The 15,528-nt window shown below is 37.2% G+C and overlaps 4 protein-coding genes across 15 annotated transcripts; 3 read left to right on the top strand and 1 right to left on the bottom strand.

Annotated features, from left to right (window-relative positions):
• Nucleotides 1-420: 420 nt before the first annotated feature.
• Nucleotides 421-3,855, top strand: LOC147501297 (F-box protein At5g03970-like). Of its 12 annotated transcripts, none has more exons than XR_015221306.1 (5): nt 421-578; nt 851-2,057; nt 2,747-2,841; nt 2,904-3,125; nt 3,386-3,855. XR_015221306.1 is itself a non-coding variant. In XM_086606331.1 (2 exons), exon 2 carries the CDS (start codon nt 859-861, stop codon nt 1,993-1,995), a length of 1,137 nt encoding a protein of 378 aa, XP_086462457.1. In that variant the 5' UTR covers nt 421-578; nt 851-858; the 3' UTR covers nt 1,996-2,214. The 12 variants fall into 12 exon arrangements, 1 of the variants encoding a protein (XP_086462457.1); XR_015221308.1 differs by having other exon boundaries at nt 3,368-3,855; XR_015221309.1 differs by lacking the exon at nt 2,904-3,125.
• Nucleotides 3,856-4,654: 799 nt separating this feature from the next.
• On the top strand, nt 4,655-6,577 carry LOC147501296 (BURP domain-containing protein BNM2A-like). Its single transcript, XM_086606330.1, has 2 exons — nt 4,655-4,813; nt 5,290-6,577. Exons 1-2 carry the CDS (start codon nt 4,727-4,729, stop codon nt 6,364-6,366), a joined length of 1,164 nt encoding a protein of 387 aa, XP_086462456.1. The 5' UTR covers nt 4,655-4,726; the 3' UTR covers nt 6,367-6,577.
• A 792-nt stretch (nt 6,578-7,369) lies between these two features.
• Nucleotides 7,370-9,674, bottom strand: LOC147501295 (Pentatricopeptide repeat (PPR) superfamily protein). The gene has a single exon (XM_086606329.1). It carries the CDS (start codon nt 9,563-9,565, stop codon nt 8,048-8,050), a length of 1,518 nt encoding a protein of 505 aa, XP_086462455.1. The 5' UTR covers nt 9,566-9,674; the 3' UTR covers nt 7,370-8,047.
• Nucleotides 9,675-11,555: 1,881 nt separating this feature from the next.
• Nucleotides 11,556-15,134, top strand: VAM3 (Syntaxin/t-SNARE family protein). Its single transcript, XM_086606328.1, has 7 exons — nt 11,556-11,971; nt 12,051-12,144; nt 12,231-12,364; nt 12,486-12,560; nt 14,254-14,411; nt 14,490-14,590; nt 14,749-15,134. The coding sequence occupies exons 1-7, from the start codon at nt 11,784-11,786 to the stop codon at nt 14,812-14,814; spliced, it is 816 nt and encodes a 271-aa protein (XP_086462454.1). The 5' UTR covers nt 11,556-11,783; the 3' UTR covers nt 14,815-15,134.
• The last annotated feature ends 394 nt before the right edge of the window (nt 15,135-15,528 follow it).

The following is a 15,528-nucleotide window of genomic DNA, read 5'->3' as shown; positions in this document are numbered from 1 at the left end:
TGCTGTTTTGTTTATCAACAACTTGATTTTCATTAGAAAATGCAACAACATCCGCTCCTTACTTGATTTGTTGCAATTTTTTCTAGTTGAGTGTGTTATAGAGAGGAGGAGATTATACGATCGGTACCCAAAATGTCTCCCCAAGCATAAGATAAATGCATCAAAGCATACTTGTTTTCTACGGAAGTACAACCCACAAATATCACATTTCACAAGCTAACTGCTAACTCAACAAGGAGAAAAGGCTTTGAACCGAAGTGAGGACCACACATTTGGTATCCACATCAGTATTTTCACACAAAAAGTCTTCAAAAAATTTAAAAAAAAACAAAAAACACCAAATATCGGGTCTTCAGCCGACACACTTCAAAGAAATTCCGAAAGGTGTTGTTATAAAAAGCTGAAATATCGTCATTCCACGAATTTTACAGTTTTACTCGTACGAGTGTAGGACCACAGTTTAAAAAGTGATCGTTGCCAAGTAAGCAGTAGGTAGAAGAGACGTGATCTTCTAAGTCAAGCGAATCTACTTTTCCCTTCTCTCTTTCTTGAAATCACTCCCACAAGAAACCCCCACTGTAAGTTTCCATGATCTTTTCATTTTTTAACTTTTCATCTCGATCATCTTATTATTATTATTTTCACATTTTTCATACATGTAATAAAATAACAAACAAAATCAAATCTTAGGGCCTGTTTGATATTTTGTATTTTCTACTTTAATTTTCTAAATAAAAAAGTAGGAATTATTATGTTAAACCCTAGTTACGCCTTATCTTAGGGTCTGTTTGGTTGATTGCAATAGTGTGTATAATTCTCGTTCAAAAAGCCCCATTTTTGTGATTTTTAGGAAGAACAATGTCACTTCAAGCAAAACAGGAAAGGCGTCGTAAGTTTGCGGAAGACTTAGCCAAGAGACAAGGCAAAGATGTGGAAGTTATCGTAAGGGAAAACGCGTTGCCATGTCTTCCTGCCAAGTCACTTTTGAAATTTAGAGTTGTTTGTAAAGACTGGTGTCAGCTTATTGCCACCCCTTTTTTCACTCACAACCAATCTCATAAGTTTCGTAAAATGTCTGGTTTATTTCACCAGTCTCAAATGGGGGGTTTGGCACCGGCTTTTATTCCTGTTGACGTGGCAGCTTATGGTGTACCTGACCCGTCGCTTAGTTTCTTGCCAGTTCCAGTCAATATTAAGTCGTCGACAAATGGATTACTTCTTTGTCAAGGTCAAACTGGCGAGAAACGATACTATGTTTGCAATCCTGTTAACATGCAGTGGAAGGTTCTTCCAAAACAGACTTGTGATCATGGATCAGACCCGGCTGTTGTGCTTGTTTTTGAACCTTCGGTACTTAACTTTTCTGCGGATTATAAGGTGGTATGTGCTATAGCATCTGTTGAATTCCCTGATGCTACTGAGTTTGAGATATATTCATCAGAGAAGAATTCGTGGAAGCTTTCCAGAGAAATTTGTTTTAATCAGAAGGTGGTGCCAACTTCCGGGTTGTATGTGGACAAAACTGTGTATTGGCAGTCCTCCCGTGCGATTCTCGCCTTTGATCCTATCAGTGAACATGCAGTGACTCATGGTGCTTACGCAAGTTACCGAAGTTGCTATATTGAGATGAATGGACAGCTTTGTTATGGCTCTTTGGCTGGTAAGAAATTGTCTGTGTACCCTGCAAACTTGTATCAGAATACAATGCCCATGAACATGTATGGCAGCAAGCCTAAGCTTGATGTTGTTGTTGACATACTGAGTCCGGGGAACACTTCAGGTGCCCGGGATTATATGGGGAACAGAGAAGGTGCCCAGGTGTTGCCTTCTGTCAGTGGTGATGTGCTGGTTTTCAAGACTGGAGGAACAATTACTTCCTATAACATATGTACGAAGCAATTTAAGGACTTGCATAAGTCGGAGTCTGGACAAGATTATTTCAATGGGAGGTTCTTTGCTTATGTCAACAGCTTAGTTTCTGTCTCCTCCATTTAGTCCTTCTCTGTGTTTCTCATGTTTCTATCAGCTGTCAATACTTTATCACATTCGCGGTCTAGGTATAATCTTGCACTCTTTGTTTGGATGCTTTAGTAAGCTTTTTACTTATCACTATCGTTTTTTGATGTTTTGGACCTAGTGTGTTAATGATTTATGGAGGCAATAGTGTATTTGTCTTCTTATATATCCTACTGTTATGGTATCAGTTCTTGACTACTCAACAGATTTTGATGATTTTACATTTCAGCTGACATTCTCTGTGCCAGGGATGAGAATTGTGAACTATACACTTTTTGGTGAATTTGTATTTCGTATATGAAATGTCAAATTTGTGATCATTCAAACCAGTAGTTCTTTGTAGCATCTTAAAATTTTGAAAGTAGGCCATGATTGGTAAAATGCAAAAGATTGAAGTAGCCAATTTTAGTTTTTACTAGGGAGATGATTTATGTCTTGATAAAAGGCATACTACTAAATTATGGTATGAGGTGAAGGTCATAGTGCTTGTAGATCCTTGCAGTTAGTAAGTAGGTGGTGTTTTGAATGATTTGTTTTAGTTTTATGTCCGCAATGATGTGTTTTAGTCACCACTATTATGATATTGAAGAAAATATATTTCTCCTGAGCAAATGAACGCATAAGTTCAGAGGTTTCAATGTTTTTGAAAAACATATGCTGCGCTAAACCAAACCAAACCAAAGCATTCAAACCATCTCGTGTGTAAAATTTAACCATTTAGGCGTGACAGGATTTGTCAAGCATGTGACTTGCCACCCGCTCCATTGCTGCATCTAAAGAGGGTGGAGCAGGCTTGGTTTTTCTGGCAGGATGCTCAAATATATTGTAAGAACCTGCATCCTTAGCCTTTGAACTGAATTGTGAATATATACATAAATTCTGTGTAGAACAAATACAGAACATGCTTCCAGACTCTGTAGCTGGAGGTGAACTGCTAATAGGAGGTTTCTTGTAGTAAGACAGCAGGGGAAGAGGAAAGGTGCCTGGAACTTTAGGTTCGTTCTTAGCTAATGGGATGCATGAAAAGAAGGGGAGACTGGAGCTACTAAGCAAGCTCTAGAGTTCTTTCGCCTTACCGGAAACGGTTCTTGTTTCCCTCTCGTCAGCAAGTATGATGTTAGATTTAACGTGTATCCCTAAATCCCACATCCTTTTGCTTTAAAGTAGCAATTCGTCAAGATCAATTATGAAGGATTGAACTTCATAAATATAAGTTGAATGCACTCTATTTAGTTGAACTTCATAAATACAAGTTCATAAATAGAAGTATAAAGTACCAATTCATCCCACATTCTTTTGTCTGGTCTTGAAGTAAATATTTGATAGATTGCATTCTACATGCTGACAGCAGGTTCTACACTATTCTTAGGTTTGGTACATACAAGAGAATCAGCGACTCTTGGAATGCTGGAGTAGGAGCCGAATTGCTAATAGGAGGATCCTGTAATAAGACTGCAACTTAAGTTTCTCGTAGTCAGTTAAAGGGTCTCCACTCTGGAACGAGGCAGCTAATTCTTATCGACTAAGGTCCATGCTTGCAGGCTCCCACCACTCCATGTCAAATACGATTTACTTTCAGCAAATTGACTGAAATAAAGCGTAAAAATGTTAGTTGATATAGAGCAAATTGACGCAGCATTATCAGAAGATTGGCATACATGGTTTCCTATAGGATGACATGATGGACCTTGTGTCCCACTGTCCCCAACATCTGATTCAAACCATTTAACCTATTGACATTATTTCAGTAGTAAGATATTATGATAAACATTTCAAGTGTTGAAATAATAGAGTGGTACATAATCCGATAGGATTGCATGGTGACCTATGTTTCAATTATTAAGTTCTGAAGCGTGAATAATTGGCAAGTAGGTGGGGCAGTATGGAGCCAAATTTCTTAATACAGACTCATTTCTGTGGACATGATAACTATTTGCAAGAAAATAATAAAATTCGTACGAATGATGAAACTTTAGGGGGTGTTTGGATCCTATTTATTTATTGCTAAAAAGTGTTTATTAGTGAAAAAACATTTTTTGAAAAAATAAATGTGTTTGGTTTCTATTTAAAAAAAAAATAGTTTTTCATCCAAAAAACACTTTTTGGTCCCAAAAACTTGTTTTATGATAATTAGGTAAAACTTGTTTTTAAGTTAAAAACTATTTTTTTTGAAGGAAACACTTTGTTTTAAAGGCAAACGAACTCCTAGGATGTTTTTAGACTTTTTAGTGATTTATCTACGATATCCAAAATATATCGGTAAACATAGTGTGAAATCGATTTGATAAAATAGCTTTTAAGAAAAGTCACAACCAAACATGTTTATTGAAAAACTGTTTTTAGAATAAATACTTTTTCATAAAAGTGTTTTTTAAGAAAAAATACTTTTTTGAAAAAATGAGAACCAAACACCCACTTACTATCAAATGAAAACTTGTTTGTTGTGACATTTAGGGTGCGCTGGGTGTAGAGACATTGATTGCAGTATTTTTTGGTGCAATCTCGCTCCGGGCTGATGAGTGTCCTAGATTCTCTCTCACATTCTCTCTCCTGCCCACACTAGTTTTTCTCTTTTATATTAACAAATATCCAATCTGAACCGAATAATTGTTCCACGTTTATCTTGCCTTACTGTTACATCCGTGATGATGATACACCCTTATTATTATAAAAAGATCAATGAACAAAAGAAAAGCTCCAAGAGTAGAAGATGGGAGGAAAAGTTCCAAGAAAAGAAAGAAAGATGAGCTGTGGATATACTACTTCGAGCCTCTTCCTGCATTTTTTGATTATGATGGTAAAGTATTTCTAATGAAAGTTACTCACCGCTAATTATACTTTTGCATGCCATCATTATAACTTGGATAAAGATACATTTTCAAAGATATGTAAGCAATTGAATATTGGATGGTGAACTCAATTTCGTCTCCTAATGCCTCAGTAAACCTCTCTGTTTAAATCACTTGAGTTAATATTGTGTTTATTTGAACAATTTACTCGTAATATCGAACGTTAAGTGAAAAGGAACCACAAAAGGAAACAACTGCAGGAAGTCAGGAACTACTAGTACTAGACCTAGTGCAGCCATTATTATGCGATTCTAAATTTAGTGTACTCTTCTATTATATTCTCGGAATTTCTTTACAGGATGAATATCAAAACTAGTCTTCTATAAGATATGCTGATTGCTCGTCTTGTCCTCAGCATCTAATTCCTTGTAGGTAATAATCGATATCTATAAAGCTTTATGATCTACTTGTGTCTATGTAATAGTGTACCTTGGAGGGTGGGGGAAGAGTGATGGCTGGAGGGCATTGGAAGGAGGAAACAAGTCATGACCATGAAAATCGTCAGGCGCATCACATGAAAGATTCCAGAGACGATTACCTTTTAAGATATCAAAACGAAGGGCTTCGGCAGCTACATCCAGTTGATAATGATGACAGTGCAAAGCTGAAGAGTCTACACCAGCATAGAAACGATGATGGTGCTATGCATGATGAAGTCTTTAAAGAAAAATTAGCGTTACGACTACATAGCATGGATGGTGATGGACTGGATGGCGATTTACATATGGATACTAAACACAGTGACGATAGCCATGAAAGGGGACATGGCCATAACCATGTTGAAATGTCACACATGGGTCACATGGATCCTGCACTAAATGTGTTCTTAATTGAAGAGGACCTCAAGGTAGGGAACATAATGGCCATCTACTTCCCTCGAAGAAATCCCTCTTCTTCGCCTCATTTCTTGCCTAAAGAAGAAGCTGACTCCATACCTTTCTCATCCGACAGACTTTCTTACCTTCTTCATATCTTCTCCTTCTCTAATGGCTCTCCCCAATTCATAGCCATGGAAGACACGCTAAGACAATGTGAGCTTCCACCCGTTGAAGGAGAGACCAAGCTTTGTGCGACATCCTTAGAGTCCATGCTTGATTTCACAAGAGCTATCTTTGGCATTGGCACCAACTTCAAAGTTCTAACAACGAACCATCATAGGAAATCAACAACGCCATCTCTAATTAATTCACACCTGCATAATTATACTATTTTAAATATTTCAAGGGAGATATCAGCAACAAAAATGGTAGCATGCCACACTATGCCTTACCCTTACACAATTTTCTATTGCCATCACCAAGAATCTCAAAGTAAAGTCTATAAGGTTTCACTAATGGGTGAATATGACGAGAGAGTAGAAGCTGTCGTTGTCTGCCACATGGATACATCAGCATGGGACCCAGGTCATGTATCATTTGTCATGCTCGGAATCAAGCCAGGAACTGACCCAGTGTGCCATTTCTTCCCTGAGGATCATCTCGTTTGGGTTCCCTCAGTTTAGCACTGAATATAAGGGTGTTATGTTGAATTGCTAGCAAAGGTTATTTGGTAGGCCGACGACCGAGGCATCATTCCAGCTACTTGAATGATAGGTTGTTATTTGAGTTTGGCATATTTGTTTCTCTTACAAATACTAGTTGTATTAGAGTATTAGCTAAGAAGCGGACGGTTTCGTGCATATTTATTCACCAATCAACTTTCCTTCTATTTCTCATGATTGTTGTTTTCTTTCTTATCTTTCTATTCATTTTCTCTATTTGCTTTAGTAACAAAAACGGATCAATGTCAGATTGAAAGGCTATTCTATAAAATCCCAAACACAGAGAGGGTAAGACAAGCTTGTTGGAATTCTAAGTAGTGTGTTGTAATTGTAAACTTGTAATATATAAGAAGCACATAGCAACAAAATGGTTGTGGGATAACCAGTGTTTGCATTACACAAAGCACTAGAGTCAGTGATCAAGTGTGCTATGCATCTTACTCTTGTCACCCACTGGTAGTTCAACACTGTATTAAGTTTAGACATTTTGTGTCAAACCATGTTAAATCCAACTCGCTCCGACATAAGTACCAATAGACACTTTTGTGTGAAACCATGTTAGACACTTGGACACTATAGTTTTCCTAGAGGAAATGACTGCTTTCCCATTTCAATCAATGAAAACTAGAAACACGTACAACCTATAAGCATATGTTCGATTAAACTGGTCAGCTTCTGTATAGTCAAATGATTGGACAACTACATAACATAATTAATGCTAGTTCATAGCAGTGTGTGATGATTTCTGAATGTTATTTAGAAATTTTATTCTGATTTCAGACTCAAATTCTACTTCAAGGAAGGTAAAATAAATTTCAGGGCACAAACGAAAACTAAAGCCAATGATCAGATTGTAAACCTTACCACTCTTGCTTAGCTGTAACCGAGAGCCCAATGATTTTTGTCATGAATTGCAGCGACCTCCTCCAGAGTGAAATCATTTGAGGCAAAAGTACGCTCGAACTTCTCAGGACCCATGTTTCCATTATTATTTGCTATCTCTTGGCAGTAATAATCTAAAAGGCATTGGACTAACATTGCTGTAAAAAGATGCAGCATCAAAATTCACAAAGCTTCGCTGTATTTGCCATTTCATAATTAGAATATGCGATGACTGCTAGGAAGTATATGTCCAATATTATCTGCCATGTTTATTGTCTTTAAGAAGTATATGTCCTTCAGTCCTTCACAATAGGGAGGGGAACCATATCACAAGAACTGTCATCCTCCAGAATGCTCTTAATCGTATCGGAGCAGCTTAAGACCTTCTCCAACTTTGAACTTTGAACGTCTGAGCTCATCATTTTCTCCAACTTTACGACAGGAAGAAGAAAGAACATGTTTCTTACCAAAGACCCGCTGCTTTCAATGCCACACAAAGTCAGCCATGTCTGCAAACTCCTTTTCCCAAATACCTGCACCCTTAACTAATCAATCCAATTGCAAATTAATCTGAAAGAAACTTATGTGAGAGGATGGTGGGCTGGTTTCCTTGTGCTACTTTTGGTCACCCTCCTAACCTTTACAATATACATACACATTATCCAGCCATTTCTCAAAGAATTATAAGTTACAGTTAGAGCACTACAGTACTAAATCAGTACAATCCCTCAAATTGTTGCCAGAATATTCCATCTAAAACTCAATAGATTTCATCGCTTTGGGGACGTGATGTATCCCCTGCAATAAACTCATGAGTCATACCATTTATTTGAATTGAGCTGCAAGCAGTATTCATGCTGATCTTTCTACCATTCATTAACTTCCTCATCTTTGCAACATCTTCCCATCTCCTTTCAGTGGCATAGATGTTGGCCATGACTGTATAAACCCCACCATCCTCAGGGTCCAATTCCATCAAGCGTTGAGCTGCAATCTCTGCAACCTCAACATTCCCATGTATTCTACACCCACCTAGCAAACCACCCCACACAAACACATCAGCTTTCATAGGCATTCCTTCTATCATCTCCATGGCTTCTTTGATCAGCCCTGCTCTTCCAAGCAAGTCAGCCATGCATCCATAATGCTTGAGCTCGCGTTGCACCCCATAAACAGCTTCCATCTCATTGAAGAATTGTCGAGCCTTGTCTACTAAACCTACATGAGTACAGCCAACTAATACTCCTAAAAAACTCACCCCATCCGGCTGCACTCCCTTGTCTAACATTTTTGAGAAATACTCTAGTGTGAGCTCACCTAGTCCATGCATGGAAAGCCCAACAAGCATTGCATTCCATGTGAACAAGTTCTTGTTCGAGCTCGAATAAAAAATCTCTCTAGCAACAGATAGACAACCACATTTTGCATACATATCAACCAAAGCCGTCAATAAAAACACAGTACATTGAACTCCATTTCTTTGAATGTAATTGTGTATCCTCTTCCCTTCTTCCAATGCCCCACATTGCGCACAAGCCGATAGTACAGAAACTAATGCTACATTATCTGGTTTCACACCCAAATCAATCATACACTTAAACATTCCAATGGCTTCATTGCATTGGTTTGTTTGCGCGTACCCTGTCAAAAGTGTACCCCAAGAAACATTATCTCTAACTAACATCTCATCAAAAACTTTGCGCGCTCCACTCACATCACCACCTTTAACGAACCCGTTAATCAAAGCATTATAAGACACAACATCCTTCTCAACACTCTCTTCAAACAACAACTTAGCATCAACTAAACAACCAACATTAGAATAAAAATGTATCAATGTATTACACACAAACATATCACCACCAAAGCCAAACTTAATAACTTGGGAATGAAGCGTTTTACCAAGTAACAAATCATTAAAATGAGTGCAAGCCTTGAGTACAAAAGGGAAGGTGTAAGCATCAAGGGGTATCAATAAACGACGCATTTTAGCAAAAAAGTTGAGTGCAGAAAAAGGGGTGGAGAAAAGGGTGTAGAGACGTATGACAGTGTTGTAAGAGAATGTAGAAGGTTTTGGGATATGATTGAAAATGGAGAGGGGGTAGTTTAGAGAAATGAGAGGAGGAGTGGGGAGTTTTGTGAAAGTGAAGAGGAGTTTGGTTAGTGTGAGTGAAGGGTAGTGTGTAATGAGACCAGTTGTGATGTTTTGTGCATGGACTTGTTTGAGTTGTTCAAGGGTTTTGCAGTGGTTTATGAGGTGGAAGCTTGGGTGTTTCATTTCATATTTGGTGTGCACAAGAGTGTATGTCTATTTTGTGGTCCAGAACCTAAAATGTAAAGATGAAGGGCCCCTATGCGTTATGCAGAAGAATGTGTATATTATTAGTAACGCGTCTTTTCAGTATATTGGTCCTTGATTCTGAATTTGATTGTGAACAAATTGGCCAAATTACGCAATATTAATTGGGGTCCTAGTGCCCTACTACTCCCACGCCAGATTTGAATCGAAGTGGCGGGCGACAAACAAAGAGGCGTAGACAGTTGGGAAAGTGGGACCAAAAGTTTAGGGCCGACAATCAAAGTGGCGCGAGACAATTGAAGTTCCTTTTGCAAGGGGCATAGAAAGAACAAGATTTGAGAAATTACAAAATATATTAGTAATTTCACAGAGAAAAATATTTTAAACATGGTTCTACCACCGCATCCCTTAGTTCAATTACTGTGTTACATATACTCTTGCACCCCAGATGTTGAGACTTGGTTCCATCTATGCTTGTAAACTGTTTGATAACTCAAGTGGTGCACGCCTGTTTGCTATCAAATTTGTTAACACTTGGAGATTATTATTATTATTATTATTTTGCAATTTGCTACTATTGTTTGGCATTTACTTATAGATGGCCTTAGGGCCTTTGGATGAAACTTGTTAACGCCACTAAATACAAATCAAATCATATTGGATGAGTTGATAACTAAAGATGTAATGGGCTTGAGACACCATACATCTGGCACAAGAAGGTTTAGATTTAGCCTATTATTATTATTATTATTTTGCAATTTGCTACTATTGTTTGGCATTTACTTATAGATGGCCTTAGTTTAAAAGCTATGAAACTTGTTAACTTTACTAATAGCAAATCAAATCATATTTAAACAGTTGATAACTAAAGATTGGTGTGGGCTACCATTTAAAATTATTTCACATTCCATTGGAATTCTTTGGCATTTTACAAGAAGGTTTACAGTTTGACACTATGCTCTGTTTGGTTCGGTGTACCGACTTGCAAATGACAAATAGTTGCAAATGGCATATGATTGTATTGCATCTGATTGCATTGCATTCAATTTACTTGTGTTTGGTAAACCCAAGACAAAAGGATGTAAAATTGGTTATATTATCCCACTACTTTTTTTCACATCTTATAAAGTTAGTTATATTATCCCACTACTTTTTTTCATATCTTAAATAAGAGAAAGCACCTTTATTGTGTTTGCATCTATTTACACAACTTTTTTGGCTGCAAGTGGATGTCATGAAAACTACTTATATAGTGTATATAATTGCAACTTGTTGCATCAACCGCCTATTTGCATTTTGCTACCAAACACTGTTTTGTGGGTGGTTACGTGGAATTAGGTGCAATTGCATGTAAATACATCGAACCAAACAGAGCAAATTAATGACTTTGCCTCATTTTAACTTTGAACAGCTTAAATTGCACTGGCATTCAAAACTGATGGCCCAAACTCCTAATGGCCCATTAGCATGCACCTATGCGCGGGGTCATTGTTTAATCAAGTTGTTATTTTATTTCGGTACTCGGTAGCCGCCCATAGCTAGTAATATTCTGTTTTATATCTGTTTTATATATATTTTATATATTTTACTGTATAATACAAATAATAAGACGAACGTTTTAAACCTAAAGATTAATACTCGAATTCTATGATCTAGGCTTATAATTGCTGAATAATAAGGTCTATTTTTTTAAATGAAAAAAACACACTACAATTTGAAAAAATATATTATCTTCTAAACTTATAATGCAACAAAATATGACCGAATTTTTTCATATTATACCCATATAAAACACGAATTATATGTTTGACATTTTTTTTGTTTTTTTGGGCTGAATTTTTAAACGAATTAAAATCCAAATTTTTGAATTTTTTACCAATAATTTCAGTACGGAATTTTTGCCCTCCACGAATTTACTAGCTATGTAGCCGCCCATCAAACACAAGTAGTGGGTTCAAACCGGGCCTCTGTTTGTTTTTTAAATCAGTCCCAATCTGGGGTCTGTTTAAAAAAAGCCAGCTTCCATAACCAAAAATAAATAAAGAACAAATTAACTAACAAACCCAAATTCTCATTTTCGTCTTCTTCCAAAAAAATCCCCCCACCCCCTTCTCCTCTCTCTTATTTGCTCTCAATTTCAATTTTATTATTCATAAATTGAGAGCAAAAAAAAAATCTCTTCGCTATAAAAAAAAATATGAGTTTCCAAGATCTAGAAGCGGGTCGGGCAATTGGGTCAAGAAGAGGATACACAAACGGTACCCAAGATCCGACCCAAGCCGTTGCGTCGGGTGTGTTTCAAATAAACACTGCTGTTTCCACTTTCCAACGCCTCGTTAATACTCTTGGTACTCCTAAAGACACCCCCGAGCTTCGCGATAAGTTGTGAGTTTGAATTGGTATAATTTTTGAATGTTTCATCTTTCTTCCCAATGTGTAGTAGTTTTAATTGTTTTCCTGGCAGACAGAAGACGAGGTTACATATTGGACGGTTGGTGAAAGATACTACAGCCAAACTTAAACAAGCTAGTGAAACAGATCAGTATACCGAAGTTAGTGTAAGTATGGATTGATTGATTCTTTTGGATGTAGTTTGCAATATATGGTTTTAAAAAGTTTGCTTTTTTCCCCTATCTAATTGCAGGCAAGCAAAAAGATTGCCGATGCTAAGCTTGCAAAAGATTTCCAGGCAGTTTTAAAAGAGTTTCAGAAGGCTCAACGTCTTGCAGCTGAGCGGGAAACAGCATATTCTGTGTCCCAAGTACTTCCCCCTTCCAGGTATTTTCTCTCAAATGTCCAACACACCATCATGTGATGTAACTGTAACTCAAAACACATTGTACTTGTCTCTAGGTTCTATAACACGTCTTTTTCTCATGCTACTCCTTGATCATGGCAGTTATGATACAAGCGATCTAGATGTAAGTTCGGATAGACACCCTGAACAACGTGCTGCCCTTGTGGAATCTAGAAGGTAATTCTTTTTCTTGCCTTCATCTTCATGTTTTCCTTGGTTGCAATTGATGTTAAGGAGATAGTTTCTTGAGAAAAGTTTAGCACAAGGTTCTTATGTATGAGAAGAAAAGTTTGTAGATAAAATTTAATATGTGGTCAAAGCGAGTATCTCATTGTTATGTTATCCTATTTGTCTTCTTTTTTGTCTTTTTAAAATTAAAACCCTATATAAAAAATCCATATAATAGTCCTTGTGTGAGAGGTTTAACCAGAGTTTGCTATCCTTGGTTGCTATCCTCGCAGTCATGTTTGCGATTTACACACAATGCCCCCTAGCAAGACATAGGGCAAGCAATATTCCAACTACATGAAAATATAATATCAATCCACTATGATAAAGACAGTCTTTGACTATAGGATTACAGATGACTTCCTGATGAAGTGTACAAAAACGTCCACCTGCAATATAACATGTTCAATTTTATGATCCTAAAAGCTGAAAATCGAGTAATTTTCGTTGTGTTTCATTTTTTTTTTTTTTTTCTAGTTTTGCTTCTGGTGGGATAGCTAATCCTGCATTGTCTATTTTCTTTTTCCTCTATAATGTCCATTTAGCTCTTCAGATAGAAAAAAAGGGCATACATTAGAGATATTAAGCTGAAGTTACTCCCATTAATAGGCACATGAATCAGGTTCTTATGGATTATCAAAAGCTTTAAATTTTGGTAAGCGAATTCATCAAAAGATAAGCCCTATATTATTGACCATTAATCTCGTTGTTCATTATCATACTTCGTTAGAAAATAAAACTACTGTAAATGGCACAAGATATTTGCTATTGAAAAGTTGAAAAACTTGCAATAGGTGGAAGTTGGAACCGTGAGCAGCAAAACAAAAAAAAAGAAGGGAAAAATTGAGGAAACCTTTACAGTGGATTTGCAGTTTTATCTCAAGGTCTTTCCATTTTGAGTATTTTTATTGTAACCGTTGGAAGTGCTCTTACGTGGCCGAAGACCTACAGGAGCAAGATGCAGTAGGCCCATGCTTACCACTCCATAGTAGAGCAAACTGCTAGGATAGAGAGAGAGATCCCTGGGATCTGATCTATACATATTCCTTGTTATTTATTCTGCTATAATGGTTATTTCCTTACTTTAGGGCACTGGTCAAGGTTTTTAGTTTTACTTGTAGCAGGATAGCTCAGCCTACATTGTCTGTACTTGTGTAAACACATGAGTGGGGACACATTAAGAAGGGTTAGTTCTTGTTCCATGAAGCTTTTCCGTCCTCCGTATAATTTATTCTTAGAAAAGTGAAAATGATAATAGCAGTGGAGCTACTACCTCATATGTTATTAATGAGATGAAAAATTATCACCCCTTTGTATAGCTTGAGGCAACCTCCTACTTTTTGATGTGATGTATGATGAGGTACTTATAGAACGACTTCCTGATAGATTTCTTAAAGAAAAATTTATGGGTTTTAAGTAATTTGCTTACAAAGAGATGATAATTCTCCTCCTTCTCGATGACGAGTCCTTAGCCAAGTGGTGCTATGAATAATGAGCTGCTACCTATCAGTTTTTTAAAGGAAAATCTATGGGATTTCAGTATTATGTTACAAGAAAGTGATTATGCACCCCCTGCTATTGTTGTTGCTTATTTTTCGCTCTCAATTGCCATCCTTTTGCCCTCTCTTGATTTGTGTTGCAGGCAGGAGGTTCTGCTACTGGATAATGAGATTGTTTTCAATGAGGCCATCATTGAGGAAAGGGAGCAAGGAATTCAAGAGATAAACCAACAGATTGGTGAGGTGAATGAAATTTTTAAAGATCTCGCTGTACTGGTTCATGAGCAAGGAGCAATGATCGGTAAGTTATCGCCATATTCTTTTTGACATTTTCACCTTTTTCTCTCCTTACATTTGGTCATAAATTATCCGCTGGCAGATGATATTGACTCCAACATCGAGAGCTCGCATGCAGCAACTGCACAAGGAACATCCCATCTAGTGAAAGCATCAAAGACCCAAAAATCTAATTCATCACTGGTATAGTTTAAAGGCAAATAGTTTGTAAACTTATAGTTTACTGCTAAGAAATGAGATACGAAGTTTTGTGTTTTTTGTTTTGTGGAAGTAAATAAGGGAGTTTTGAAGGAATGTCCTTTTATCTCTCTGCTCTAATCCTAAATTTGTGCTTGTTGCAGTCATGCTTGCTCTTGGTCATATTTGGAATTGTGCTCATAATTGTGATCATAGTCCTGATGAATTAATTGGAGAATCTGTTGGCTGAGACTGATCATAGAACAAGGAGATGGATTTTCTGCAGTGATGTCTTGTTACTTTACTGGGTTTGTTGGCTGTAAACTTATTGAGTCCTCGGCCAGCTAGTTTCTGTCTCATCTGGTTGAAAGCTATTGAATGTGTAACTCTTCAGTCTTGTTATGTATACCTTCAGTTCCTTCTGTTTGGAACACTGACTTTTTCTTTCCTCTTGTAAGTTGGTGTGTTTCCTGGGTGGTTTGTGTGCATGTGTTTCCGTATATCTATATATGTGTCATTTTGTCAATAATAAATTCAAGATTCTTTGTGAGTTCATTTTTTGTACATAAAAACAAGTTGGATCTCTGAATCTCCCTGTCATCTCTGCCAAGTGCAAAATGAATATAGATTGGCATGTTTCAAGCTTACGCTGTATCTACATTGAGTAGACCAATTGAAAGGGATGTAGCGCAGCTTGGTAGTGCCTTTGTTTTGGGTACAAAATGTCACGGGTTCAAATCCTGTCATCCCCAACCTATTACTTCTCCTATGGGCAGCTAGGAGTTGACTGGGTTTTGGTTTGTCTAAACTTTCCGGATGAGGTTTGAAGCTCTAGAAGGTAAATCGGCATTGTTCTTAGCTGTTATTTCGGAGTGTAGAACGGTGTTCATTGCTAAAATGGGAAGGCTATAATTGTATTGACAGTTTGACATCCTTGGAACTGT

This window comes from Coptis chinensis, chromosome 4, assembly GCF_015680905.1.
Source record: "Coptis chinensis isolate HL-2020 chromosome 4, ASM1568090v1, whole genome shotgun sequence".
NCBI lineage: Eukaryota > Viridiplantae > Streptophyta > Magnoliopsida > Ranunculales > Ranunculaceae > Coptis > Coptis chinensis.
This window is presented reverse-complemented; position numbering and strand designations above follow the sequence as displayed.

Bases quoted from the DNA above. Each gene is read 5' to 3' on its own strand.
- LOC147501297 (XM_086606331.1), top strand. From the start codon at position 859: ATGTCACTTCAAGCAAAACAGGAAAGGCGTCGTAAGTTTGCGGAAGAC.
- LOC147501296 (XM_086606330.1), top strand. From the start codon at position 4,727: ATGGGAGGAAAAGTTCCAAGAAAAGAAAGAAAGATGAGCTGTGGATAT. The intron at 4,814-5,289 runs GTAAAGTATTTC...TCTATGTAATAG, and splicing joins TGCATTTTTTGATTATGATG to TGTACCTTGGAGGGTGGGGG.
- LOC147501295 (XM_086606329.1), bottom strand. From the start codon at position 9,565: ATGAAACACCCAAGCTTCCACCTCATAAACCACTGCAAAACCCTTGAA.
- VAM3 (XM_086606328.1), top strand. From the start codon at position 11,784: ATGAGTTTCCAAGATCTAGAAGCGGGTCGGGCAATTGGGTCAAGAAGA. The intron at 11,972-12,050 runs GTGAGTTTGAAT...TTTTCCTGGCAG, and splicing joins CCCGAGCTTCGCGATAAGTT to ACAGAAGACGAGGTTACATA. The intron at 12,145-12,230 runs GTAAGTATGGAT...ATCTAATTGCAG, and splicing joins ATCAGTATACCGAAGTTAGT to GCAAGCAAAAAGATTGCCGA.